The sequence below is a fragment of the Mirounga angustirostris genome, unplaced genomic scaffold, assembly GCF_029215605.1.
Source record: "Mirounga angustirostris isolate CCGP_5_RB_7025 unplaced genomic scaffold, mMirAng1.0.hap1 SCAF_15, whole genome shotgun sequence".
In the NCBI taxonomy this organism is placed as follows: Eukaryota; Metazoa; Chordata; class Mammalia; order Carnivora; family Phocidae; genus Mirounga; species Mirounga angustirostris.
Genome location: NW_026991723.1, coordinates 29,454,394 through 29,482,377, shown reverse-complemented (window position 1 = coordinate 29,482,377; position 27,984 = coordinate 29,454,394). Strand labels below are relative to the sequence as shown.

Below are 27,984 nucleotides of genomic sequence, written 5' to 3'. Positions count from 1 at the left end.
TAAAATGGATACTGTCGGTCATTGGCAAAAATGAAAGCACTGTTTCCCTGTTTCAGTATACCATTGCAACATATTTTCCCCTCTTAGCCCCTGCGTCAGCAGAGTGATTCAGGTTGAACCTCAGGCCTACACGGAGACTCATGATAACACCCGCTACAGCCCCCCGCCCCCCTACAGCAGCCACAGCTTCACCCATGAAACCCAGATCACCATGCAGTCCACAGTGCAGCTCCGCACAGAGTACGACCCCCACACGCATGTATACTACACCACTGCTGAGCCACGCTCCGAGATCTCCGTGCAGCCTGTCACCATGACCCAGGATACCCTCAGCTGCCAGAGCCCCGAGAGCACCAGCTCCACGAGGGACCTGCTCTCCCAGTTCTCCGACTCCAGCCTCCACTGCCTTGAGCCCCCCTGCACCAAGTGGACACTTTCATCTTTTGCTGAGAAACACTATGCTCCTTTCCTCTTGAAACCAAAAGCCAAGGTAATCTACCAAAACAGAAGATTCTTCCTGTCTTCAAGAAATAACAAAACCGTCTCCTTTGGAATTCATCAGGTTGCTTCTTTGGGTGTGACTTATTTCAGACCTCCTAAAAAGTCAGTCCATTTAGCATGTGGGGCCATTTTAATGAGCTCATCTTCTACAGGAGTGAATCTCTATGTAGCAAATGTTTCTCTGAATTTAGATGAACTCCTTATGTTTTAAACATTTTGTTTTTCATGAGCTTGTTTTAAAATGTGATTACTATGAGTACTTGTTTTTCCCTCTGGAGAATGACCCCTACATCCTTCATTAGGGCCATTTTGGGGGTAAAAGTGAGGTTTGAACCAAACAGCTTGCTTTTGTCAAGGGAGAGTTGGTCCTGTCCTCTGGCTCTGATCTTATGCCTCTTACTGTGTTACAGGTCGTGGTGATCTTCCTTTTTCTGGGCTTGCTGGGGGTCAGCCTTTATGGGACCACCCGAGTGCGCGATGGGCTGGACCTTACAGACATTGTGCCTCGGGAAACCAGAGAATATGACTTTATTGCTGCACAATTCAAATACTTTTCTTTCTACAACATGTATATAGTCACCCAGAAAGCAGACTACCCAAATATCCAGCACTTACTTTACGACCTTCACAAGAGTTTCAGCAATGTGAAGTATGTCATGTTGGAAGAAAATAAACAGCTTCCCAAAATGTGGCTGCACTACTTCAGAGACTGGCTCCAAGGTGAGGTGCTGCTAGTGGGTGTTCGCCCTTTGTAAACTTTCACCATTCGGTCTTTGGTATGTTCAGCTTCCACAAGTTCCCTTTGTTCACTTTATTAAAGTGTTAGATTATTACGTAACACTAACATGTTTCATTGACTTCTAAGTGATGCTTAAAATTCTTCTTTTTTTTTTTTATATTTTAATTAAAATTCTTCTATGGACTGTTTTTGGGGCAGCCTCCCAAATCCGGCTCTTACCTATAAAATGATGCAAACAATTCAAATGGGGGACTCGGGAACTTCTGTATGAATTTATGGGTGCACATTAGGAAATGGGAAATATGTTATAAAATCGGGAGCTGGATGCTTCTAGTGCTCTTTTTTTGGATGGTGGTTAGTTTGATGATCAAGTGAAATCAGAGTGTTGATGGAATTTCTAGACTGACTTATTGACAAATTATGGCTTTACTATACCGGTAAATTTTGCATCATTTGAGAATATAATGTAAAATTCCATATTTGGACCATCTTTTGATTTGGCATATGAAATAAACTTATCAATGCTTAATCACATCTCACAGTATTTCATAAATAATCGAATTGTGCTTTAAAATGCCTTTCTTAGCATTTGTTACCTTGTCCTTAGAAACATTTCTAGGAAATAGTAGTCAACTGGAGAAAAAAAAAAATGGCTTAAATTTGTTCCTAACTACCAACTGAATATGAATGTATTCAGTGATTCCAAGAACATCTGTTCATTTATTCCATGTTGACACATGCAAAGTGAAGTGGGGAATCAAGATAATTATCCACACAATTCAGGCAAAAAATGCTTTTACTGAAATACCCAAATAATTATGGCCCCCAACATTTTTTGGCTTAAGTTATCCAAATGATTGTCTTAATTTACCACTTAATTAGGCTTGTTTAAACACAGATTTGAGTGCCTTTTTTGGTCTTAAGTCAATACACTTGTATGTAAAGATTAAGCAGCCAATTTCCCTGGGCGTTTGCATGAAATGGTAAACAACTTGAGTTTGACTGAAAATTCTTCAATACAGTTTCTGGCATTGACTTTTGTTGCTAGAATTTTGTTCATGCGTGTATACCAGATTTGACCTCTTCTTTTGAGGAAGGCAAAGAGAACTGCACGACGTTAATATTATTTTTTTAACATGCTCACGAGACCAACGTGAATTTGTTCCAAGTCTTATTTTTTACAGTAGTTTGGGAGGTTGTGTTTTTCAGATAATGAGTCAAAACAGGACCAGACAGTTGAGAGATTCCCTGCTTTTCATTTTTCCCCCATTGGCCAAAGACATGCAAATCGCTTGCCACCGTGACAGAGCGATTGGCAGCACTGCCAGTATCTGAGCCAAAGAGGGTTATTGTAGAATTGATTTCAGCATCTTCAGCCATTCCTTTGGATGCTCAATATGGCCTGCAAGGCAGAGCTTGGGAAGAGGGCAGAGGGTACTGTCTCCAGGCGGTGGTGAGGGCTAAACTTTTTATAGCGTATTGTAAATTATCCCTATGCTTTCATCCTTTAAAGACCTAAAGCGGTTGGGCTTGAGAATCGCACTTTTTTAAAGGTGCAATTGAATCATGTTGTTTTGATTGCTAAGTGAACAGCACCCACCTAGACCAAGTGAGATCCGTTCTTGCTCCCAAGCCGGGGTCCCAGCCAGCTCTACAACTCTGCGTGTGACTCTTATGAGGTCCAGCAGAGAGCACTGGACACAGAATGGCCAGGTAATGGGACCGTTGGGCTGCCTAGACGGTTTTCAGGCCTGTCAGGTGGTTGATTGGGTCTTTGAACACTTCCTGCAAGGAATCAGCTGTCCTTGAATCGTTTAAAAACATTTTGGGAGGCTGGTAAGTGTTGGGACCCCTCATTGGTTTTCAGTGGAATTATCACTAAAAACCATATTGCGCTATTGGTCTTTAGCAACATTCCACAAGTTTGGGGGGCGTTAACTCATAAAAATACATAGTGGTAACATCACATGTCATCTTTAAACACACATGCAAGTAAGGCGAAGTTGCAGGTAAAAACCACACTGTGCATCATGAACAAATGGTGTTCGTTTGTATTTCACACTGAATTATGCAGATAAAATTTAAATCAGTGTTTTCTTTTTAGGGGCCCATATCAAAGAGAAATTGACAATTGGGATAAGTAGCTCAGAACTTTCCCCTAGAAAATAATATTTAGTATAAAATTTAAAATGAGAAAAGTTCTAGCTAGAACGTTTACATTTTGCTGTAAAATAGGTATACTGTCACCAATGTTTTCTACAGTGCACATGTGTTCGAGTATAAAATGTTGGCCAAGGGGCAGTGGAGGCAAATCCTTGTCCCTCATTTTGTGTCTAGAATCCTATGTTGTACATGTACTCTTGGGCCACTTCATTGTTACTGAGCTTTTTGGTAATTCGTCAGAAAATAAAATAATCTAATCATGAGGACTTCGCTCTTTCCTAAGGTCAATGACTATTTCTCGTTTGTGTCTGTATTCCAAGTACAGTTGTTGGCGCGGGAGGCTGGCAGCGTGGATGACGAGTTGAACTGAGTTGCCCACAGGGTTGCCATCCCCAAATCCAATCTAGGGTGTTCCCCGATTCTTAGTGCATAAATATCTTAAAACTACACTCAACGTTTGTGGAACACTGTTCTCCCCTAGACATCATTGGTGCCCACAGTAACTCTGCTGATCGTATTCGTGCCTTCAGCAGAGAACTTCCTGAGCGCCTCTGTGTGTCCAGGCCATTTAGAGCAGCCGTGGTTCGAGCCGAGCCTGGAGCCCTGCTGGGTGGCCCTGCTCAAGTTGCTTTCCACGCCTCAGTTTCCTCATCTGTAAAGTGGGAACCATGATGCTAACAGGGCTGTCTCGTGAGGTGGTTGTAAGAAGCACACTAGTGATCAGTGTAAAATGCTGAGACAGCCCCACGCTCGCTGAGCACGAGTGGCTCCTTAGGATTGACGGGTCAAGAGGGAAAGGGTTAAAGTCTCATACAGGCCATGAAGTGATTAAAATTCTGTTAAGGTGAGGAAAACAGACCAGGTCTCTTCTGGGGGGTGGGGAGGGGAGGAGGGCTTGTTTTTGCTCTCCTGCTTATTTTTTTTCAAAAACAAAAAAAGGCTTTAGGTAATAAAATAACATCTGCTCAGTACGGCTTGTTGTGTGCATGCCCCGCTCTGAAAAACAGTCTGTGTGAGAGTCGGGAGCCGGCCGTGCTGGTGGTCCCTCCCGCCCACCGCTCCTCCACACTCGCCCCAACATGGCCTTCTTTCAGCACCAGGCCTACGGGCCTCATCCCCACATTGTTCGTGTAAAAACAATGCCCACAGCAATGTGGGCAGGAAGGTTTAGAGAGAGAGAGACGGGGGACAGGGGCCTGTGCTCCCCTCTCCGCCTGTTTCAAACCCCAAGAGCTTAATTATTTTGAGCACTGAGGGAACCAGCACTGGGAGGGGGGAGGTGTCTTTGAAGTCACTCAAGGCATGTCATGAAATGAACCCTTTTCCCTTCTTACTGGCCATGTCTAACCCTTGCCAGCACAGCTTGTTCAAAAGATGTGGTTTCCTGAGCTGCTGGGGCTTGGGAGTTCTACTTGGGAGGGGATGGGGGGCGGGGGGAAGCAGGGCAGTGGAAAGGAGGTGGGGGTGTCGGGGGAGAGTGTGTGCACAGGGGATCACTCAGCCCCTAAGGCCAGGTCACCAGGGCCCTGTTTTCTCTTCCAGCACGCTTATCTCTTTACAGCTGTAGCCAAACCGTCAGGTCTGTAATGATGGTTTTGATTACAGAGGCCAAGCGCAGCTGTGTGCGGTGGGCTGGTGGGCTCGCCCATCCCCCACACCCAGAAAGCCCTTTCCTTCCCCTCCCTGTGCTTGCGGTTTGTCATCTGTTCTCACAGAGCCCCCTTGTATTGGCCTGTGGCTTCCTGTTCTCAATCTGATCCAAATTTACCCCGTGAGGCATTTCCCTGCGCACACAGGCGCTCACGAGATCCCTCCCCGCGCCCCCCTCCACACCCCCCTTCTGAGGAAGGGTGGCAAAGAGGAACAGTGGAGAGTGAATAGGTGTTGGCTGTGATCTTTACACAACCTGGCAGCCGATCCCACAGCTTGTATTAGCTCCACAAGTCGAACAGATGGAACAAATTGACAGACTCGTGTTCACTCACCCTGGGCTGGAGAAGCAGCTGAGTGCTTGTTTGAAGCTGGGAGTTCGAATGCGTGTTTCCCCCTCTGAGTGGGATTTCTGGTCGTATCGGAGAATCCACGGCTTTAGCACCTGACGGCAGCGTGAAATGCCTAATGAGCCTGTGTGGCTTCCTCACCCAGCCAGCCAGCTCTCCCAAGCTCTCTTCCCTTCTTTCGGGATAGCCATGGGGGAGAAGAAGGGGTTTCTTTTTTTATGTAAAGGTAAAACATGTATATTTGTTTCCCAGAAGCAAGTATTCCCCTCTTCTGTCTTTTTGAAGCAGTGATTATTAGCAACCTGAAGTTCATCCATGAAAAATCTAATAGTGTCACTTGAACTTGAAATAGAAAACAAGTAGCACACAGTGTTTGAGGTTGATGTCAAGTACTTCCTTGTCCTGCTCAGTGTCCTCAGCCCACCCCGTTAGGGCCTGGATCATAGTGGTTAAGAATCATAATACATTGTATACATTTGCCTTTTCTAGGACTTCAGGATGCATTTGACAGTGACTGGGAAACTGGGAAAATCATGCCAAACAATTACAAAAATGGATCAGATGATGGGGTCCTTGCCTACAAACTCCTGGTGCAGACCGGCAGCCGTGATAAACCCATTGACATCAGTCAGGTACTCTCCCTGCCCTACACCCTGGAAGCTCCCAGGGCATGATAGAACAGAGACTGCTTGACAGCCTGCCCGCCCAGCCTGTGCTCTCTGGAGACCTGGGGCATCAGGGGCTGGTAGAATATTGAGTTGGCTCTAATTCACTTCATCCCATCAGCTGATTGAGTGCCTCAGTCTGCTCCTCTGTCAGGTGGGGACATGTGGACCACCTACCTCCATGGCCGTGGTTCCAACCAAGAACCCTCGAGGCAGTGGGCAGTATCTTTCAGATATTAGAAATGCTGTGTTGTACTGTTCTCTTTTGAATTCTAGTACTCATTACCATGTTGGTCTTGATTCTATTCAAACTTGGAAGAATGGTAACAGTCATTTGAGCAGAATTTAGGGTGGATGGATGAGCTAGGAGATCAAAGAGGTTTCTAGAAGGATGGGAGGATCGGTTGCATTCGATTCCTTGGGGTCACCCTGGCCCAGCAGGTGGAGAAGGAGGACAGACAGACGGCTCTGTCACGAGTGAGGCAAACAGAAATGCCAGTCCTTGGAACCTGAGTGCACTCGCCATTCTGCTCACTCCCCTGGGTAATAAGAGCTGTTTCTATTCAGTAATCATATTCTCCAACTGCATTTGCATCTTCTCTGTGATGCTCAGATTCCAGCATATCCCTTTTGATTCCTCAGGCATGTTGGGGAGTGTGTTTGGACCCTTCGGATTTCAAATGAGGCCAACACTACTACCGGCCCTCCCAGATCTCACTCCCTCTGCTCCTCGTAGCTTACTTGCTTCCCCCTCAGGCAGAAAACCGTCATGCTAATGATCTTCCCAGCAGCTCTGTTTATTGTCTCCCCTTTTTTGCTGGCGTTAAAGGTGACAGATTTACAAAGTACATTGTTCAGAGTTATTATGGAGTGTGAACTTGGTGCTTTATGGCTGCATGCGGCTCGGCACGCTGTCAGGTTTGACAAGGATGTGGGCAGAGGAACCTGTGGGAGAGATAGCAGGGGGATGCCCGGCGGCTGGGCCGGGCCTTTGGGACCAGGGACACCATGGAGCGAAGGGGATCGGGCCAGGCCCCCGGATATCACTTCCTCCGCCCGGGAGGGAGAAAAGCATGCTGCGTGCACGGAGGCCATGAGCTGTGCTCTGTAATTCCAGAGATGGCTTGAAGACATGCAGTTGTTACATATCCTGGGGATTAATTGAATCCAGACCCCTGAAGTTTCGTTTTGTCGCTCGACTCTTTCTTCCTTCACTCTTTCTCTATTAACTGCTGTCACTGGTGTTTTTCATTTTGTTAAGAAGGCCAAAAGCATTGGAGTCAGGCCTGAATCTAAAGTAAACAGGAAAAATATATTTGTGTGTGTGAGTGTGTGTGGATGTGTGTGTATGTCTCTCTCACGGTGTTTGCACCTAAGCAGAGCCCCCAGGACCTCCTTTAGAGAGAGGGAGTGTAGTATTCTGGGGCCTAGGATGGGGCTTGCTCAGTGGGACCAGCTCTCTCAGAAATCGGGGTACCCAGAAAGACCATAGTTGTGCACCAACCCCTTCCACTCTCTGGCGATGGGCATTTTGTGAATACACAGGTCATAGGAGGCTAGTGTTAGCAAAATTTATACAGATGTTGTTTTATTTTTATAGCTCTCCTCCATTTACTGGGTGGCATTTCCTTCAGTGTTAACAGCAGAGGTTAACTGCACACAGACGTGTATGGGGATTCTTGCCAGGTTTTCCCCCCCTTCCCCTCCTATAAATATGTTTCTCCAGATTGTTCATTCTCTGCCTTGGCTGCAGACAGTCTTTTAGCATTCAGATTTAATTGGTTCAGTCAATTCCTGGACCATCTGCAGAACTGTGTGTGTGTTACAAACACACCCATTATTGCATCCTCTGATAAGTGCATTTTGAAAGAAACCAAAGGTGTTCTGGTGGGATTTTCTTATATGTTCAAAGAGGGGGCATACTCGGCTTTGTTGCAAATGCTGGTGCAGGGCTCAGCTTCTTTTCCCCCCTCCAGACAGGAGTGTGTCCCCCCCTCCCAGCCCCATTCTGAAGGACCCCTCTTCTTCCCATTTTGCAGCTGACCAAACGGCGCCTGGTGGACGCGGATGGCATCATCAATCCCAGCGCATTCTACATCTACCTGACCGCTTGGGTCAGCAATGACCCTGTGGCTTACGCCGCCTCCCAGGCCAACATCCGGCCTCACCGTCCTGAGTGGGTGCACGACAAAGCCGACTACATGCCAGAAACCAGGCTCAGAAGTAAGTAGCCCTCCACGGGGACCCGCCGTGCAGGGCCTCACCCTGTTCTCCCAAGCTCAGCCATGGCCCTCGTCTGCTGACGCTTACCCAGGGTTCAGAAGTGTAAACAGAACAATATATTCCTTTGAGTTTAAAGCTCTGGGAGACAGATGAGGATGTTTAATGGATACAAGCCGTGCCCTATCACGTTGGGAAATGAGAGTCCCTTATCTCCGTTTGTAGCTTTCGCCCTAGGACGCCCACCAGGCAGCTCTCTTTCACACCAGCTGTTCCATGTGAAAGCTGGGGACGCCTCCAGGTTGAGTGTTCTTTTACTATTGCAGAGTTTTATCGCTGGGGATTATATGTTTATCTTAGCTTTGTCAACTCTGGTGTGGAAGGAATTTTTGGCAAGTTGGGTCATTCCTATCAGCCACCAAGCACCTGTACTCTGTCAAAGCTGTTCAGACCAGAGCAGGGTAGTCTGTATGCAGCAGCATCCTCTTCCTTTCCCCGCTCAGCCCTGACTTTGAACGGTGGTCCTGTATGGATGGAATTTGCATTGGCGTTAGACATACTAGTAGCTTCCACCTTGGAGAGGAGGCCGAGGGAGGACGTGACAAAGAAGACGGGTCCCTTTGCAAACATGGCCGGAGAGGAAGCGGGTTGTGCTTCTCTGTATCTAAACCCCAGAGCCTTGTGGCAAGCAGCCAAGGCTTGTCTTAATGAAAATTTATAGTTGAGATTATAATAGGGCAAATCATGTTTAGCAAGTCAACTGAATGACCCCAAAGGGTCTGGAACACACAACGGCAGTAACTAAATGCTTGTTGTGTAAGGATTTCTTCCCCTGCTGCTGAAGACTTAGCATTGCATTAAAAGAGAAGCATGGAAGGTTTAAGTGTGTTAGATCACTAAAAGGATAAGAAAGTTAAGCGTTTTTCTCAGGAAAGCATGACTTTCGAGCTATTTTGTTCTCATAAGTGACTGCGTAATAAAACAGTTTGAACTTCGTATTTTCCCTTGTGTCAGTCGAACAAAAAATGCTCCTGCCATTGAATTCTTGTTTAGACACATCACAAAAGTGACTGCTTCCAGAAGATTAAAATCAAAGGTTAAATAAATACACAGGCCCCAGGCTCCTCCCCTCCCCTCCCCCCACCAGAAAAAAGATAGAATGTTGATTATTGCTTAAAGCTCTCTTAAACCAGAGATTAAGACTGTAAAGTCCCGAAGACTGTCCCCAGTACTGTTTGTGCTTCACGTTGAAAGAAGTGCAGTCAGGGGACCTGGTGGCAGAGTCCCTTCTCCGTTCATTGTGATCAGTGGCGGAGCATGCGGGGTGTGCATCCGGGAGGGCCGACCCTGGGGCGTGTGGTGGCTCCCCCAAACCTGGGTCACGCCCGTTCGCCCTCTGTCCTGTTGCCCCAAGCCTTCAGCCGTGGCCTCTTCCCACTGTCTCCCTGTCCAGTCCCAGCAGCGGAGCCCATCGAATATGCTCAGTTCCCTTTCTACCTCAATGGCTTGCGGGACACCTCAGACTTCGTGGAAGCCATCGAAAAGGTCAGAACCATCTGCAACAACTACACGAGCCTGGGGCTCTCCAGCTACCCCAACGGCTACCCCTTCCTCTTCTGGGAGCAGTACATCGGCCTCCGGCACTGGCTCCTGCTGTCCATCAGCGTGGTGCTGGCCTGCACGTTCCTGGTGTGTGCCGTCTTCCTCCTGAACCCCTGGACGGCCGGGATCATTGTGAGTTCATTCGCAGGGCTTTTGTGGACGTCAGATTCCTTTCGGCCTAGCTCTTGCTGCAGCCGGGAAGCTGTGTTTATGTCTGGGCCTCTGGAGGAGGGTATAGATTGCATCATCCTTGCTATATTTATTCTGCTGGAGGTGGCGAGGTTCATGGTTAGGTAGAGCCTTTAATGGCCTTCATCTTGTGTCCCTTCTCCTACAGCTTTCAACTTCCTGTGTAAAGACAGGGAAGTTTTAAAACACACTCTCTATAACCGCTCCTAGCATTTATTAAACGTGAACACGCTGAGCATTTATTAAATACAAATGTAACTAATTTTTTTTTTTTTTTTTTTTTACTTAAAGGGTCCTTTTGTGACTACATCCCAGACCTAACATAGGAAAGATTCTTCTAGAAAAGGGGGGGGGGGAGGTAAATAGAGAAGTTAGGGCAGTGGTCTATGGGTAAAATGGTTTTCGAGATGGTTGTGTGTGTTCTGTGTGTTTTAAAGTTTGAAGGACGTTGATGAACTGGTATTACTAGCCGATTTTTTGGCATCCTTTTTCCAAGTATAATACTCTCAGATCTGAAGTAAGTTTCACGTAGAGTCTAATAAAATCACGGCAGTGTTTAAATTCCACGAATTGTGGTACAGGCTTCAAAATGACAAAATTATAAAAACAGACCAGGTCTCATTTCTGCACCATACGTCTGTGCAGCAGGTATGTTAAAAGGTAAATGTTTAGTCTGTAGGGGTTTTCATGGTGCTTAAGCAATTGATGTTGTCCATCTTTCATTAGCTTCTTAAAAGAAAGCAAAGGGAACTGTCACTGGACTCGTCCTCCCCTTGCCGCCGCCGTCCACCGCCCCACCCCGGCCAGGAAAGATCATTCACTCCTCTTCCGTCTGTGGGAAGTTTATTGTTTCATTTGTGTTTTCTCCCCTTTGGCCCAAGAAACTCCAAAGTCTACCTCGCAGATTTTCTTTGCATCTCTGCGCAGAGGTTGACAAGGCAGACGGAAGGCAAATAAGAGCTTTTCCTTGGGTTTAGCTGTCTGCTGTGTCCACCCGCCTTGCTCCTCACTTCTTCAAAGTGAAGGCGCCTGTAACCTGACCCCTGCCAGCTGACCAGAAGTCCCTTTTCTCCCTCGTCATCCTCTCTTAACCCATGGGCTCTCCAAACAAAAGCAAAGCTGCCTTTACGTAGAAGAAAGAACTTTTATTCACCCGTCCTATCTGCTTTCTTTAGGGTGGAGGGTGGGGCATCCAAAAACTCTTCCAGTTTCCATTCTGTTGTAAATTGAAGGACAGTTTCTGATGATTAAGATCAAAACAGAAGGAAATAACCTTGTTTTAAACTATTTTAAATTTGCAGCTAGTTACCAGTCCATGTTTGTGTAATTCTTAGATGACCCAAATGGAATAGTTGTGAATTTTTTTTTTTTAATTTTTCTTTTATTTGTTTGCCTTCTAGAGCAGGTATGTTGGAAAAACAGCTTACGGTAGTAATAGTAAGCTTTGCCTTTCTGCACTCCTCAAACAGGCTGCTGGCCCAAAACAGCTATCCCCAAATTGTCCCAAAGGCTCCCTTCTCAGCAGTGACAGCGGTGAATTAGAAAGTAAAGACAGGTGTCCAGAGTGAAAGCAAGTCAGCGTTTTCATTACGTTTGGGTCCCTGGTGTTTTCTCTGCTCTTGATCTGGAGTGAGCCCTTCCCCTGTTGTCAGCACCCGGTGTCTGTGCCCGTCCACTCATCCCGTGCATCTTCTTAAAGGTGATGGTCCTGGCTTTGATGACGGTCGAGCTCTTTGGCATGATGGGCCTCATTGGAATCAAGCTGAGTGCCGTGCCTGTGGTCATCTTGATCGCTTCCGTCGGCATAGGAGTGGAGTTCACCGTTCATGTTGCTCTGGTATGGGAGACCTCTCTATCGAGAACGTTATGGAGAGGCCACATGTTTACTTTAGCTTTGGTTGTCTCCAGGTTGGGGACCTTTTGGGTTTTCTCCAGCATCAAGGACACACATACAACGTGTCATAGTGAAGGGGCTTCAGAGCACAGGCATGACGAGGGGCTGAAATTTAGGTGGGCTTCTTCCCTCTTGGGCAGTCTAAGGAGAAGGGCATTGGAGGTGAAAGTTCACTGGGCAGGTCAGCAGGGGCCCAGGAAGGATTCTGCTTATTTGGTGTCCTTAGTGTCATGAGAGGTGTGTAAGTTGTCAACTTTGTTCCTGAGTTAGATGGTATCAGTGTGTGTGATTGCACACAAGAGCACACAATTTTTAAAACCACAGTTATAAAGCAGAGATAAAGTGAGACCACACTCACAGGCGTGGCGGGACGGCCTGACTGAGGGTGAGGCAGGCCCGAGGAACTGGTTCTCCCACCTGAGCCCACCCAGCTCCTTCAACCTCCCTGCCTCCAAATTTGAGAGAGAGAGGAACATAAGAGAACCAGGGTTGCTCTCAACAGGATCCCCGCCCCGCCCCCCCCCCAACCATGTCCAGTCCCGTAAACGGTTTGTTGGAGGAAGTTAAACATCAGGAGACTTTAAACCAAGAGACAAACCCATTGTGTACATTTATTAGAAAATTATTCAGAAGCCTCCTAGCAGTGTGTGGTTTATGTTCTGTCCACACTCATGCTTATAGCCTAAGTCCTTGGGGTGATTGGTAGCCACTCAATAAATATTTTAAAGAAATACTGATGTGTGGAATGCCCCGGATAGGAAACCTAGCCCTGAGCCTGGGTCACATTACTTTTAGTCTTGCTTTTGCAGTCACTAGCGTTGGTTTTCCTGGCGCTCAACACATGGCATATGCATGTCTGCACGTGTGCATATCTACACATTGGCTCTGTTTTGTGCCTTCTTAGTTTCTCCACAAGGAGTCTTTCAGGGGCCTTGACATGCAGTTTAGAGTCTATAAACTTCTGTGTTTCAGAAAGACTGTTCTGTTGAGGTTGTGCCATTTTCAACAAAAAGCTGATAATACAGAAGCAACATTCCCTAAATTTTGAGCCTCCCCAAATTCTTTTCCTCCACTGAGCTGGGAGGAGGGAGAGGGGATTTTTTAAAAAGAAGAGCCCACCAGCCTAGAGCTTAGAACATAAATAATGCTTAATATCATTTCTTCAAAAAGGAGAAAACTTTACATGAGAGTGAAGAATCCACCCAGTCATTTTATTCTGATGGGAATGAAAACCACGTGTTTTTTTTTTTTGGTAGCCAGCATAGCAAGCAAGAGTGTTCTAGAACAGGTTTTTACAGTGGAAATGAAAACTGCAGCCTGTCAGGGCACTCTGGGCCTTACACGTGAGGTAGTATGAACATAAATGCACACACCAGTGCTGGATAAACAATTAAGGAATGCTTCCACCGCTCATGCAAGATGTAATTCCAAGAATTTAAGGAGGCTCAAGAGCCAGCTTGGCTTTGTGAGCCATCACCCCTGCTCGTTGCTCGTAGCCCCCATCTTCATCACGAGACCATCCACACACAGGATATGGCGTTCTTGGTCCTGTATGTGAAGGTCTACTTAAAGCAGGCAGGTACTGCTCTTTTGAGGTTTCTAAAATGATGGAATAAGGTTGGTGAGGAGCACTCTTCAAAGAATCAGTGGGTTCCTATCAGTTCATTGTTCCCACAACATAAGTTGGGTGTGAGATGATAAAACCCTACTTGACCCTTGCAGCCTTGTGGCCCAAGTATGGCACAAAGTAACATGGTTGCAGACTGTCTTGGTGCTTTCCTCCCAAGACAAAAAGGCAATTCTGTTGATCCTAAAGCCTTCCCCACTCTGGAAAAGCATGTGCATTCTAGAGCACATGCACTTTGGAGAAAAGTATGGAAACTCCTAGCACATTTTTATATACTTTTCTTTCTTCATCCGTTCAAGAGAACAACCTTAGTGTTCTTCCACAAGCTATGCAAGGCATGGGAGTGCACCCAATGTGTGATAGGCCTTGATTTTTAAGGAGCTATGGTCTACAGAGTTCCTGAACCTTCTCTTCTCAGCATATCCCAGAGCAGCCTGTAGCTTTCAGGCAGAGAAAGGACTTGTACCAAACTCCTGTTGGGGTCCCACCGAAGGGCCAGGTACTGACTCCCACCGAAGGGCCAGGAACTGACTCCCATTAAAATGGTCCTGGGTCACCCCATCAAGCCAACAGTCCAATATGCTGGGGCTTACTCTATATAAGTTGCCATTGGTATCAGTAGTATTCTTGACCTAGTGGAGCTTTAGGAAGTGAAGGAGCGGGGGGATATGACCACGCAGAGTTAGAACAGCTCGATTTGAATTTCGCGTCCTATATTTTTCTTGTGATCCTTCCGTGGTGCTTAGATGTACTACAAACACATTAGTTTGAACCCGGCAATGGAAGTTCTGCATCATCATGAGGAAATGGGTACTTGGCACCCAGTTGCACGCAACCCTCAACTAAGCCCACTTAGAAGTAAGATCTTGACCTTCCCCCAAATCAGGAAGGATGCTGTCATCTTCACACTGTGGGCCTCCCATGTGAAAGCCGTGAGACCATGCGGGTTGGGGAGGAAACCCAAGGGGGGCAGCAGCAAAAAGAAAAGGACATTTTGCTCATGTTTGTATAGTTTTGGTTTGGTTTTTAATTTAAAGTAAATATGCTTTCTGTCTCTTTTTGTCGTTCAAGATTTATATCAACACCAAACATGACACAGTATCACGAACAGGCCATTTTAGCATAAGCCTAGATTTAGGTACTTGAGCAACCCCGATTAAATATTGCAGGAGCTAGAAAGGAAGATGCGAGAAGGTCTGTACAGACCGAGTAAGAGAGCTGGTGGCATGTTGGACAGAGCTGCCCACGGGCTTCCGTCCGGGAATCGGCTCATCCCGCCTCTTCTCGTTGCGCAGGCCTTCCTAACGGCCATTGGCGATAAGAACCGCAGGGCCGCGCTCGCCCTGGAGCACATATTTGCACCCGTCCTGGACGGCGCCGTTTCCACTCTGCTGGGAGTGCTGATGCTCGCAGGGTCTGAGTTTGATTTCATTGTCAGGTAAGCAGGAGGGGAGACGGTTCTTAATTTCTAGCAATCACTATCAACCTTATGATCTCTGTTGGAGATTTCCTTCTGTATCCTGTAGATGTCTTCATGTCTTCATTGTGACTCTACTCTTTGTCCCCCAGATTTATTGAGGTGTAACTGACAAATAAAAATCATATATTTTTTAAGGTATACAACGTGATGTTTTGCTATATGAGTACATTGTAAAATGATCACCACAGTCTGTGACTCCTCTAATGTTGAGTTTCTTAACTCAGAGACCTGCCGAGAGGTAGAAGGACAAGCTCTCTTCCAGAGCCATCTTAGGGAACATCTTGGGGAGGAGAGTGGAGAGTTCCACAGTGTGAAACCAGGGGACCACCCAGTACCCCAGTTCTGACCTTGATTCCCCCTCACTGACTTTCAAATTGATAGAAAACTTAGCAAAATACCTAAAATGGTCACCTACATTTTGTTCTTCTAAGAAGCAAAGGTAGCATGCCCAGACTTCACATTCAAGTTCTTAATAAGATTTAGGGATAAGATTTAGGGAGCAGTAAATGTGTGACTTTGGTATCAAATGTTGGAAATCCAGACTTAGTTTGGATACTTCTTTTTGGATCCCCGGGCATGCAATTTCTTGTGGATTTATGAAGAATATGAGTTTGTGACATAGAAAAGGAGAGCAAGTTTGCCTTCTGAAAAGAATTTGAGCACTGCAGGGAAAGACCATTTTTTGCTCCGAACAGCCCCCATGGCTTCGGGAAGTAGCTGCTGTTGGATGTAACACTGCTGCTCCGTGGAAGGGCAAGGCCAGAACCATCCATAAGCGAAAGATAGTCCAGAATTAGAACCGTGGTAAAGCAGAACCGAATGTGAGACATGACTGCCCGGCTTGGGATGCTTCAGGAATCTGGAGAGAGAATCTAAACAGGCTTTCTCGCTGTGTGGGCCTGTGATAGGTCTTGCATTTTCAAGTGAAAAGAAGAGGGTTTTGAGTTTCAGTCCAAGATTCCTTCTTGCAGGAAAAAGATCAGGCCATTGGTCTGTGGCCTACCCCACTGGGCAGTTGGGCAGCAGAGATGAAGCCTTCCTCGAAGGAGGGCCGGCGTTCCCTCAGTGTAGTTAGTGTGGGCTAACGGAGAGGTGGGGCGGCGATCACAGTGTGGACCAGAACTTCTCAGACCGTAATGTGCTTAGGAATCATCCCAGGCTCTGCAGATGCAGCTCGGATTTCTTTGGGGGCAGGGAGGGTGCGGAGCAGAGTTTGCATTTCCAGCCAGCTCCCAGGTGATACCCATGCTGCTGGTCTTCTCAACACAACACCGTTAATCAACTAACAAGCCAGTTAGTACATTCTTGTTTGCCTATACCAGGTAGATGTATGCCTAAATTAGATCAAGATTTTGGCCAGAGTTTTATTTTCAGCTTCTTAACTTGACTTTGGCTTTTCCTTTATTTCCTTAGCATACGTGTATTCGGGCATTAGTAGATGTTTCTTTATGGCCTAAAACCCCTGTGTCAAGGAGAGTTTCTTTCACGTGATTTCTCCCTCGACACAATGTAACAAGCACCTCGTAAGTGCCATGGTACACAGCGGCAAGTTACCTGGACCCCGTCCCCCGCAGTGTGGCTTACAATCTGGGGGGAGAGGGAGTTCACAGGCAGTTCAGAAGCATGGGAAAGGCTGGGCGTGATGGGATCTCAGAGGATCTCACTCAGCCTCGTGGGGAAGCCGAGTGAGCCCCAGAGGGGGATCTTTGCCAGAAGTGGAGCAACCAGCTGGGAACCAGAATGGAGGGCAGAATCCCAGCTCTCATCGAACCCGTGGCTTCCTGTTCTCTCCCAGAGATATCAGGGTTCTTGTTTCAAGCACTTAAAAGGGCTTCCCATTTTCTAGAACTGGATGGATTAACCTGATAAAGCCCTCACTGAGGTCAACTAAATGAGCAGACATTGTATACGCTAAGCCGTCAGAAATCTAATTGGTCTGTTTATGCTACAGTTAGACGGATGGGATGCAAATGTCTTAATGCTGCTGCTGATATATGCTTCAGCCTCAAGTTCCTGCAGTTTACATTAGAGCAAGACATTGGCGGCTTGCTTCTTACTAATGCAGCTCAGAAGTTTCTAGTGTTTACAATAGCTGCAAGGTATTTGTATTTTTATAGGGATTCTCGCTCCTTTCATCTAATGTCGAAACATATATAGTCATGGCAAAGTTGGGTGCCTGTTCTGTTTTATGATCAAGAGGACCATTAACAGATAGATATCTCGCCCTCCCTCTTCCCAGAACATCCTGAGCTCTCCGCCACCTCAGCCTCCTTCCAGCAAAATTGTCCTAGATATTGTTAGTTCCAGAAAACGTACACTTGTGTGGAGCCCGCTCCCTGCAGCTGTGGGGAGCATCGGCCAGCCGCTTGCCCGAGCTGACAGGTTTACCTTGGTATTCATGAAGGATCCCAGACCTTAGCCCTCAATGGTGGGAAAGCAGGGCCACTTGCGCACTCTCCTCTTCTTCATGGTGCTGCGGCCTTTATGTTTGAATTGGCTGACGCAAAACAAGAGTATTCAGAGATGCTAAATTGTTCAACAAAAGATTGGCCCACAGAGCAGCCCCTCATTGTGGGCCGCCCTCCCCCGCAAATGCCCCAGCAACCACAGAATGGGCAGCGTTTTCTTTGCAGAAAGCTGGTTCTTGTGTTCTAAAAAGGTTGCAATTGGAGCCGTTTGGTAAAACTGGAACTCACAGAATTCTAGGCAGAAAGTTGTGATTAATGAAAGCCCAGGGAAAGCCTTACCTGATCCGCTCGAGACTTAATTAGAGATTCTGCTCTAAGATGCAGAAGCATTTCACAGTGGATTAGCTGCCTGCAGAAGTGGGCTGCTTTTCCTCCTGAGCTAAATTGTTTAAATTCTACACCCTTCACTTCATTTGTTTGCTTCTGCTGGGTTTTCATGGACGGGGGCCCCTCTGCATTGTGTTTGTGCTTCCAATCCGCTCAGCCATTCAGCTCACATTCCATATTTTTGTGTTTGTGTAACACATTCATAAATAACATTACATGCCAGGAGATTTCAGCAAATTAACAAACTAATTTTTCCCTCTTCCCTTCACGAACTAACACTTTGGGTTGTGGAATGTAGTCCTTGAGAGTCACAAGGTAAAAAAAAAAAAAGAAGAAAAAAAAAAACTAATCTCATGCTGAATGTGAACCACAGTTTTATAAGAGCCTCTGCAACCGTGTGGGCTTTGTTAATTTTGGGTTTTGACATGCTGCATAATATTTGGGCACATGAAGCCTGGCTTCATTTACTTTTGCCACAGTGAATGATCCTGTTTCCCTTTTATCTTCAAGGTATTTCTTTGCTGTCCTGGCAATCCTAACAATCCTGGGTGTTCTCAACGGGCTGGTTTTGCTCCCAGTCCTTCTGTCCTTCTTCGGCCCGTACCCCGAGGTCAGTAATTGCACCGGGTGTCACATACACCTCTCAGGCCACCAGAATGCCGCTTGTCCCAGGGTCCCTGTGAATTTAGATGTTTAGGTATCTCAACATTACTGTTTACTTTTTCAGTAAACATTTCGATGACTATGGCTTTTTTCTCTTCAGCTTTGGGGGATGTACTGGGTTTGTTTTGGTTTTGTTTTGGTGTCTTAAACCAAGTGATTGGCGCCCCGAGTCTTATAGTTCTGTATCAATGAAGCATTTTCCACTCAAGATGAATATCCGGGCTTGAAAAAAGTAAAAAGGGCACAGCCTGCCTTTCCGAAGTGTAAAAGCAGAGGGCAGTTCTTGTGTTCCAGCTGCCAGGCCTGATGGGCCTCGAGGTGGCAGAGTGGGGGAGGTGAGCACGGGAGTGGGAGAGGCCGGGGCAGTGGGGGACGGGTACAGAGAGCCCTGAGCAAGACTGTGCTCTGCTTTGCTTTGCTTTGAGTGTGACCAGCAGGTAAATGGATGATAACACTTCTGATATGGAATCTCCTTTAATAGGTATCTCCAGCCAACGGGCTGAACCGACTGCCCACCCCTTCCCCCGAGCCGCCCCCCAGTGTGGTCCGCTTTGCCGTGCCCCCCGGTCATGCAAACAATGGGTCTGATTCCTCTGACTCGGAGTACAGTTCTCAGACGACCGTGTCAGGCATCAGTGAAGAGCTTCGGCACTACGAGGCCCAGCAGGGCACCGGGGGCCCTGCCCACCAAGTGATCGTGGAAGCCACAGAAAACCCTGTCTTTGCGCGCTCCACTGTAAGTCACCCTAGGGGGGCAGCCCCTGCCTCCTTTGAGCAGCAAATCCCAGACAGAGAGGACTTTAAAATAAAGTAGGGATTAGGTAGAATCATATGAAATTGCCAGTATTTGCCTCTTAAACTATAAAAACATCAGTTCTGTGTGGCGGGGTGTCCTGCGGGTTGCAAAGGGCGGGGGCCAGTAACCCTAGCTATGAGCAGCATTGGCATGTGTCTTGTTCGGGCTAAGTACAATCTGAGCTTCAGGGCCAGAGGGAAAGCGTGCCTTGCTGCTGCCCTTTTTTTTTTTTTAAAGCTGCATGTCATTTTAGAGTAATACTTTTTTTTTTTCAATGTAATGGTATTTTTATTGCCAACAGAGTGATTTCTTCTTCCTCCCAATTCTGTTACATTTAAATGCCCTGGTACAAAATGATTTCAGTATTGATGCCTAAGACTTTACCAGAAGTGGGAAGCTTAGCCTTCAGTGATTCAGGAAAGCCATGAGCAGCCTGGGAGCCCCTTCTCAGAGGCTCCCAGAGCCCCAGCCATGTCCTGCACTCTCTCTGTTCCCCAGGATGTCCTCAGCCCCCCAGGCCTAGAGCACAGCACACAAAACCCGAGGAAGGTTCTAAGACTCGTGTTGCTCCAACTGAGGGCCTCCTGCTGTCCCTCCAGGAAATGGGTATTCCAGTCCCAGGCCAGAGCAGCCCTTGCATGAAAGAGAGAAGGGGCCAACCAAATAACCTAAATTTTCCTCCTCTTACCCCCCGTGGCGCTGCCTGCTGAGCTGCAGTGTGAATCTGGTTTTGTTCAGCGGGGGCCTAAAAATAGGTACAAGCTGAACGACTTTGAAGTTGGTCACGGTCCTTTTGATTGATGTGGCCACTGTGCTGCTCCGTGCTTTGTATAGAGACCCAGAAACCAGATTCCTAACAACCGGACGGGGCAGTGCTGCCCCACAGAACTTTCCGCGACGATGGAAATGCTCCCTCTGGGCTCGCCCATATAGTAGCCACTGACCACATGTGGCCGTTGAGCCCTTGAAATGTGGCTGGCGCGACGAAGGAACCGAATTTGGCATTTTTCCTCATTTAAGTGTAAATAGCCGTATGTTCCTAGTGGCTACCGTATTCAACAGTGTAGGTGTAGACAGTCCTGCCAACAGGCTGCGCTTGGGCCGGCGGGAGCCAGATGCTTAGCAGTTTTCAAAGAGGAGGAGCTTGCGACCTGACCCTGCAGCGCAGGGTGGGGCGCAAACTGTGGGACCAGGCAGCCCAGGGCCCCTCCCACCAAAGCCCTGCATTTATGGGCCTCAGCCGTATGTGTCCGGTCAGCTGTGCGGGAGAAAGCCTAGGCCCGGGGTCCAAAGAAGGCCTTCCTCTGCCACGTCGTGGAGGTTCTAAAAGAACAGGTTTTTCTTTTGTGGGTGGAAGGCCCCGTTGGCTCCCCCGGGCTTCGCCCAGCCATTTGTGGGGTTGACTGAGCGCTCAGTGAAGAACTGTGTGTGGGTGGCCGGCGGGAGCCCGAGCCAGGAAGGGAAGGCCGGGCGCAGCGAGGGGCGATGCCCCGCCTGGGGTTAGCATCCTCCCGCCTGTTCTAACCTGCCCTCGCCCTCTGCAGGTGGTCCATCCCGAAGCGAGACATCACCCGCCCTCAAACCCTCGACAGCAGCCCCCCCTGGACTCAGAGTCCCTGCCTCCCGGACGACCAGGCCAGCAGCCCCGGAGGGAGCCCCCCAGGGAAGGCTTGCGGCCACCCCCCTACAGACCGCGCAGAGATGCTTTCGAAATTTCTACTGACGGGCATTCCGGCCCTAGCAATAGGGACCGCGCGGGCCCCCGGGGAGCCCGTTCTAACAACCCTCGGCACCCCGCGTTCACTGCCATGGGCAGCTCGGCGCCCAGCTACTGCCAGCCCATCACCACTGTGACGGCCTCGGCGTCCGTGACTGTTGCCGTACACCCCCCGCCTGCCCCCGGGCCCGGCTCGGCGCGGAGCCCCCGAGGGGGACTGTGCCCAGGCTACGGGGACTACCCCGAGACTGACCACGGGCTGTTTGAGGACCCCCACGTGCCTTTGAACGTCCGGCGCGAGAGGAGGGACTCCAAGGTGGAAGTCATAGAGCTGCAGGACGTGGAGTGTGAGGAGAGGCCCCGGGGCAGCAGCTCCAACTGAGGTGCGTGGGGCAGGTGGGTTGGCCCGGGAGTCGCTGCTCCTCGGCAGCAGGGGCCGGACGCGCAGGGGGACCCAGAGCAGAGCTCCTTGGGGCTTCTCAGGCTGCATCCTCTGGGAGCCCCGGGGCATTGGTGTGGCCCAAACCGAACCCCAGTGGCTTCTGATCTCCAAGGCAAGGAGCGCTACGTCCACGCTCTTTCGTCCTTGGGGAACTGGTCCAGTCCTAAATGGGGTCCCTCCCCTCGCTGCCGAGCTGTTGAGCGTTAGTGCCAGTCCACAAGGGCGCTAGCTTTCACCTCTCTATCTTTATATAAAGCACCATAACAGGTATGTGTGATACACGGCTCCGTGAATCCATGTCGCCGGCCCTCACACCGGGGAAGGGTTTGCCACCCACCCTGAGAATCCCCTCGTGCCCTCACCCAGCACCCGCATCCTGATCCCTAATACCATTGATCAGTTTCCTTGATTTTGTGCTTTCTAAATCCGGACCCATACACCTGTTGCTTCGTTTGACTTTTTTTTCTTTCTTTTAAAGGGTGAGTAAAATCTGAAGCAAAGAGGCCAAAGATTGGAAGCCCCCCCAACCACACACCCCCCGCCCCCGCCCCCGAACTGCTTGAAGAGAACGGCTTAGAGTCCTACAAACGTGCGCACCGGGAGAGCAGTTCCGCGTTACTGTAACCGATTGTATTATTTTGTGAAATAGTTCTATAAATATTTAAGAGGTGTACACATATGTAATATACGAAGGAACGGATGTAAAGTAGTGCGATCTGGGCTTTCTCCACTCCTGCCCCCAGAGTTGTTGGTGGGGAGGCCGCCGCGGGGTCCCCCCCCCATTTGTGCATGGGTCTCTGTGCCACAACCAAGCTTAACTTAGTCTTAAATTTCAGCATATGTTGCTGCTGCTTAAATATTGTATAATTTACCTGTATAATTCTATGCAAATATTGCTTATGTAATAGGATTATTTTGTAAAGGTTTCTGTTTAAAATATTTTAAATTTGCATATCACAGCCCTGTGGTAGTATGAAATGTTACTGTTAACTTTCAAACACGCTATGCGTGATAATTTTGTTGTTTAATGAGCAGATATGAAGAAAGTACGTTAACCCCGGTGGCTTCTCCAGGTGTAGTTGGATGTGGTTCTGTTTGGCTGTGTGTGTGTGAACACGTGTGTGATTTCCCAATGTACTGTACTGTGATTTTATTTTATTTTTTTTCATTTTGTTGTTTCTTTTCACGTTCTTGTAATCCTTAGTGGGCTCTGCCCTCCTTGGGCTGGAAGAGTCAGGATATCTTTATTGCTTGGTGCTGCTGGAAAGCTAGCCCTGAATGTCGCCTTATCCTTTCGCCAGACTCGCTTCAGGTCCAGGGCATCTTTTGCGATCGTTGGCTGCTATCCAGACACTCCCAACTCATGCCTCAGAGGAGACGGGCTCCGTTGCATGGATCGTTGTGGTGGACGTTGGAACCTCAGGGTTTAGAGCTAACATCTGCTCATCTTCATTGGTATTAAAGAGTTATTACAGAACACGTTTAGTGGTGAGCCTCGGCTGGGCCATGAACGTGTACTCTAGAGTACGCAGCCTTCGTTGTACCTCTTGTCACTCACACACACTCACACACACACTCACACACACACACATACACATGCACCCTCAAAAGCTTAAGGGCAGATCGGAAATCTTTCAGAGACAATGACCCTACTACGAGTAGAAAAACCTATTGATTCTGGGCCCACAGTAAACCCAGAGATGATGTTTTGAGTCCCTACAATTTAAACTCCCCCCTCTTCCTAAATTGCACAGTTGGTCGGGGCTTTCTGGATCTGTCTGTATCTTCTTGAGAGATAAATAGTGAGCCTCCAGTTTGGTGATGTGGAGTCAGAAGTTCTGCAGGGTAAGAGCTTCTGAAGGATCCTTCTCAGTGTGTGAATAGTAACGTCATGGGCACACACTTCCTAAATAAACTGTGTCCCTCCTCTCGGCCTTACTAGTGTTCTTTCGATGTGACACTGATCCAAGAGCAGGGAGCTGTTCGTTGCATACACCCCACTGAAGAACGTGTCTGGAGGCAGATCTCTGAACCAGGCGTTACTTTTAAAGATTTGCTTCTGTCTTGCTCGTGTTGTCCGGCTCTGAGGTTTGGTCTTCCTCCGCTCCTAGCCGGGGCCCGGCAAGTGTCCGGGAAGCAGTCGGTCCCCAGACTCAGCTGCTGTAGGAGCACACGGATGGCGGTGCCCATTGTGCCCTCCTGTTCCCTACAGAAAATTCCGGCCAAAAGGCAGTGGGCTCCCAGTAGCACCCAGCAGTATAGTGACCTCAGACCCGAAAACTTGCCACAAAACTGTAAGATACTAATTGGAAGCCCCCTGGGGCCGCCAGGTGTGTGTGTTCATGTGCCAGGGGCCCCAGTGGGCCCGCGTCTACTGTTCGGAGCCTCTGTCAGCCACACTGTCTGTCCACCTAACACCCAGCTCTGCTCAGAAAACTTAGGTCCTGCGTTCAAGAGAGAGACGGTGCAAAATTCTGAGGTCTGCTTCCCTCTGGCTCGTGGCATGCCCTCCTCGCTCCTTTCCTGAGCCCAGCTTGTGTGGTGCATGAGATCTCGCACGGCCCCACTTTCTGCACGGGGTAGAACTTTCTCCCACAGTCACATTGGCAAAGGGAGAACTCGGGGGCGGGCAGGCAGCCAGAATTTCTCTCTCTCTCTTTTTAAAATAGTTTTATTTTGTCTGTCTTGTTTGTTTATTTGGATGTTTTAATTTTTTTTAAATCTTTGCTGATATTTATAATTTTGTATCATAAGAATGTTTTCCTACAGTATTTGTCACGCCAGTTTATAACAAACAATGCAGGGATTTTATTTCTATTGGAAACACTATTACAGCTATGTTTTACTTTTGAACAGAATTTTTATTTGTATAGAGTGCTTACTAATGTTAAATAGTTCAGAGTATATAACATGTTCATTAAAGACTCATGGTAGGTGTTAGTGTAAGGAGTTTAAAGGAAATAAATATTCAAACTGGGTCTCATTGTCTGCCCGTTTGGGCAGAAATGGGTTTGTGTCATTTCAATTACAAAGATAAAAGTATGCCATATAATTTATTTATATGAAAATTTATTTTTGTAGTGTACATAGTAGTCATCAAGTCTTTTGACAGAAGTATATTTTTAAAGAATTTATATGTGATGAATCCATAATGTCTGGAACTTTGCTGAGACATGAGTGGGGCACACTTTTCATTGTAAAGTACAGCAAGGAAAAGAAAATGTTTAACAGTGTTAAGAGAGTGAGAGATCGAGTAAATATTCATGCAATCGTGAAATGTGTATTAGTTACCATTTGTGACCTAGTGTGGTTCTCATTTTAAACCTTGAAAGGCAAAAATGTACAAACTCTCTAAATATTAATGTTCAAACACTGATAGAAATTCTAACATGAATAAAAAATAATATAACTTGTTGGTTATGTCTTTGTTCATAGAATTTTTTTAAAAGATTTTTTTTATTATTTGAGAGAGAGTGTGTGTGTGTGCGTGCGCATGCGCGTGCAAGCAGGGGGAGGAGCAGAGGGACAAGCAGACTCCGCGGTGAGCGAGGAGCCCAATGTGGGGCTTGACCCCAGGACCCCGAGATCATGACCTAAGTAGAAAGCAAGAGTTGGACCCTTAACTGAGCCACCCAGGCGCCCTTATTCATAGAATGTTTGTTTTTGTTTTTTAAAGATTTTATTTATTTGTCAGAGAGGGGGAGAGAGAGAGAGCACAAGCAGAGGGAGCAGCAGACAGAGGGAGAAGCAGGCACCCCGCTGGGCAAGGAGCCCAATGCAGGACTCGATCCCAGGATCCTTGTCATGACCTGAGCTGAAGGCAGATGCTTAACCACCTGAGCCGCCCCAGGTGTCCCCATAGAATGTTTTTTTATTTATAGTGTTTTACAAAGGCAGCGTGTCAGGCCACCATAAACTTTGTTGTTTTGTCTTAGTAACGTTGCTCAAGAATCCTTTCTTGTTCTACCTCATGAAAGCATTCTTGACATAAGAACTCTAGGTTATTTTCTGACACCAAGAAAGTTCCTAAATACCATTCAAGATGATCCCCTCTGTCATCTCTTAACATTCTTATCTTTTTTATGTGATGCCTAATAACTAGAGGGAACATTGATCAAGATAAATGTGATGATTATTAAAATAAATGAAGGTAGCTGACAATATGGGACTAGTTGAACCTGATACAGAATGACTTTTTCTGAGTGTTTATGATACGATTATATCTCATCTTCTTCGTAGTCATGGAGAAAAATAAGACCAGGAATATCCTACCCATCGGAAAGCAAGGAGTGGTGGGGAAGAACTCGAGACCCAAACTGTCACAAACACCTGGTGAGCGGTCAGCAAACTGCAGTCCGCGGGCCTCCCGTTCTTGTAAAGATTTCTCAGAAGACGGACGCACGCATTGACATACAGGTAGTCTGGCCGCTTTCCAGGTAGAGTGGCAGTTGGATAGTTGTGACCCACTGCACAGCCTATGGAGCCTAAGGTGATTTACTGTGTTCGTCCACCCATTTTAAGATAGGGTTATCCTGGTTCAGTGATACTCGGGTGGGGTTCATGGACCAGCAGCATTGGCGTGCCTCGGAAGCTTTCCAGAAAAGCAGAATCTTCAGGGCCACCCCAGACCTATGGAGTCAGAATGCCGGGAGTGAGGCCCAGGAATCCGTGCGTTAACCAGCTGGTTGGTTCTGGTGGTTTGGATGCAACAGCAGAGACGATCCCTAAACCCGTTCTGGCTGCATGTGGCCATGGGTCACGGGCTACACGGCCAGTGCAGGCCGGATCTGAAAACAATGGAGAGATGCCGACCCCTCTGTGCTTCTCTTTCTGCAAAAACACATGTTCATCCATGGGAAAGAGCGGAGACCTGCCAACTGCATTTGTGTCTGGGAGTCCGAAGAGAGGAGTTCCTTTTCAGTGCTCTACCACCGCTGTAGAGGGTGTGGGCTCCTGACCTCACGGGCAGGGGAGGAAGGCCACTCCAGGCCAGACCCCCGTCCACCCTTGCTGCTGAGAGGGTTGCAGGTGACTCGCTCTGGCTTGGGCAAGTCACTTGAAACCTTGGATCCTCCGTATCCTCATCTGTATATAAACTAAAGAGAATGCGTGTCCTTTGCAGACTTCTGAAGGTTGAAAGCAGTGATGGTTGTGATGAGGTCTGGCCCAGAGGAAACCTCTGTGGACCCCACACTGAATAAGCCACTCGGGTAATACAATGTCCTCCTTAATGGATGCTTCATCAAAAAACAATAGTCAAAGTGTTAAGCAGCGTTTCCTGTCTTATAACCTCATCCTCCTCTCTCCTGGTCTAATCAACAGTCTGTTACTAAAGCCCTTCGGTGGTGAACTTCACACATAATGCTCACATGGTCATGGGGAGTAGGTACTCCCTGAAACTGAGCATGGAAAATATTAATTGCATTAATTGGAATTCAAATTGAGAGACGCTTTCTTTTAAACGTGTTTTATACCACCAAAATGACCATTCATTGCCATCCAATTTTATATTCTGTATAAATTACATATACCTAAGTAAGCTAATTTCGTTTTTCACGTTGGCCCGGGGAGAAGTTTTTAATCAGATTTGTGTCCCAAAATCCACCATATTTATTTAGGACTTAGGTAAACATAAGGCCCCATTATTTTTGGCACGATGGGCACATTTAACAGCTTTGGGAATGCTGCATGCTGCTCAATTTCGGGCGGTAGCCACGTTGATGTAAAGGCAGGTGTTTCATTTTTGGTAACTGGCAACTGACCTCCCAAAAGGAGAAGTGGAGATGGCCTATTAATCATCCAAAAAGAATATTTGCCAAGTTTTAATTACTTTTAATGAAGGTTGCACCTAATGAGAATACACCTCGAACACAAATCTGCTTCATCGTTCACATTGTCGTGATGGAGAGCATGTTGGACGCCATTTTCTGTGAACGTTCCCTGCCAGGAAATGACAACTGCCATTTTAGGGATCTTGAAGGGACATTCTGATCTGTTAGGAACACAGTGGACCTCAGGAAAACAGACGGTCCCAGGGCTCTCTGTTACCTAAAGAAGTGAGCAGTAGAGATGACCCAAATCAAAGCTGGCCTGGCCAAAGCAGGTGCGGCGTTCCACATGGCAGGGCGTTTTTGTTATCGCTGATTCTCACCTACCCTTTAGGAATTCCCTTTCTTGGGGCAAAGAAAATGGGCCTTTCAACGGGGAGAGGGAGCCTTTGCCCTGACAGAGACACACCCCAGTGAGCCGAGTCACTAGAAGAGGCAAGCACAGCCACATCTTTCTCAGAGTCGATTGAACCCCTTTACATCCTCTTTCCCGGAGTGTGTTCTCTTCATTCATCTGCTTCCGAGCCACAGGACCGAGGACCAAGGGCGTAGGAGTGTGATATTAGCTATCACTGAGGCAAAATATAAACCCAGAGAACAGTTCACACTAAAGCAAGCCCAGAAAATACCTCTGTCAACAGCAACATCTTTGTACACAATGGA

General features: G+C 47.5%; 1 protein-coding gene across 4 annotated transcripts in view; it reads left to right on the top strand.

Moving 5' to 3' along the window:
• PTCH1 (patched 1) overlaps window positions 1-24,913 on the top strand; it is a 69,474-nt gene extending 44,561 nt beyond the window's left edge. For all 4 annotated transcript variants that reach the window (XM_064579696.1, XM_045882360.3, XM_045882359.3 and 1 more), the window contains 11 exons: window positions 88-490; window positions 912-1,221; window positions 5,893-6,035; window positions 8,108-8,291; window positions 9,742-10,022; window positions 11,779-11,916; window positions 14,896-15,038; window positions 18,386-18,485; window positions 19,020-19,274; window positions 20,879-21,434; window positions 21,972-24,913. In XM_064579696.1, coding sequence (XP_064435766.1) covers window positions 88-490; window positions 912-1,221; window positions 5,893-6,035; window positions 8,108-8,291; window positions 9,742-10,022; window positions 11,779-11,916; window positions 14,896-15,038; window positions 18,386-18,485; window positions 19,020-19,274; window positions 20,879-21,433 — 2,512 coding nt within the window. In that variant the 3' untranslated portion in view covers window position 21,434; window positions 21,972-24,913. The remainder of the gene's footprint in view (window positions 1-87; window positions 491-911; window positions 1,222-5,892; window positions 6,036-8,107; window positions 8,292-9,741; window positions 10,023-11,778; window positions 11,917-14,895; window positions 15,039-18,385; window positions 18,486-19,019; window positions 19,275-20,878; window positions 21,435-21,971) is intronic.
• Window positions 24,914-27,984: the final 3,071 nt, after the last annotated feature.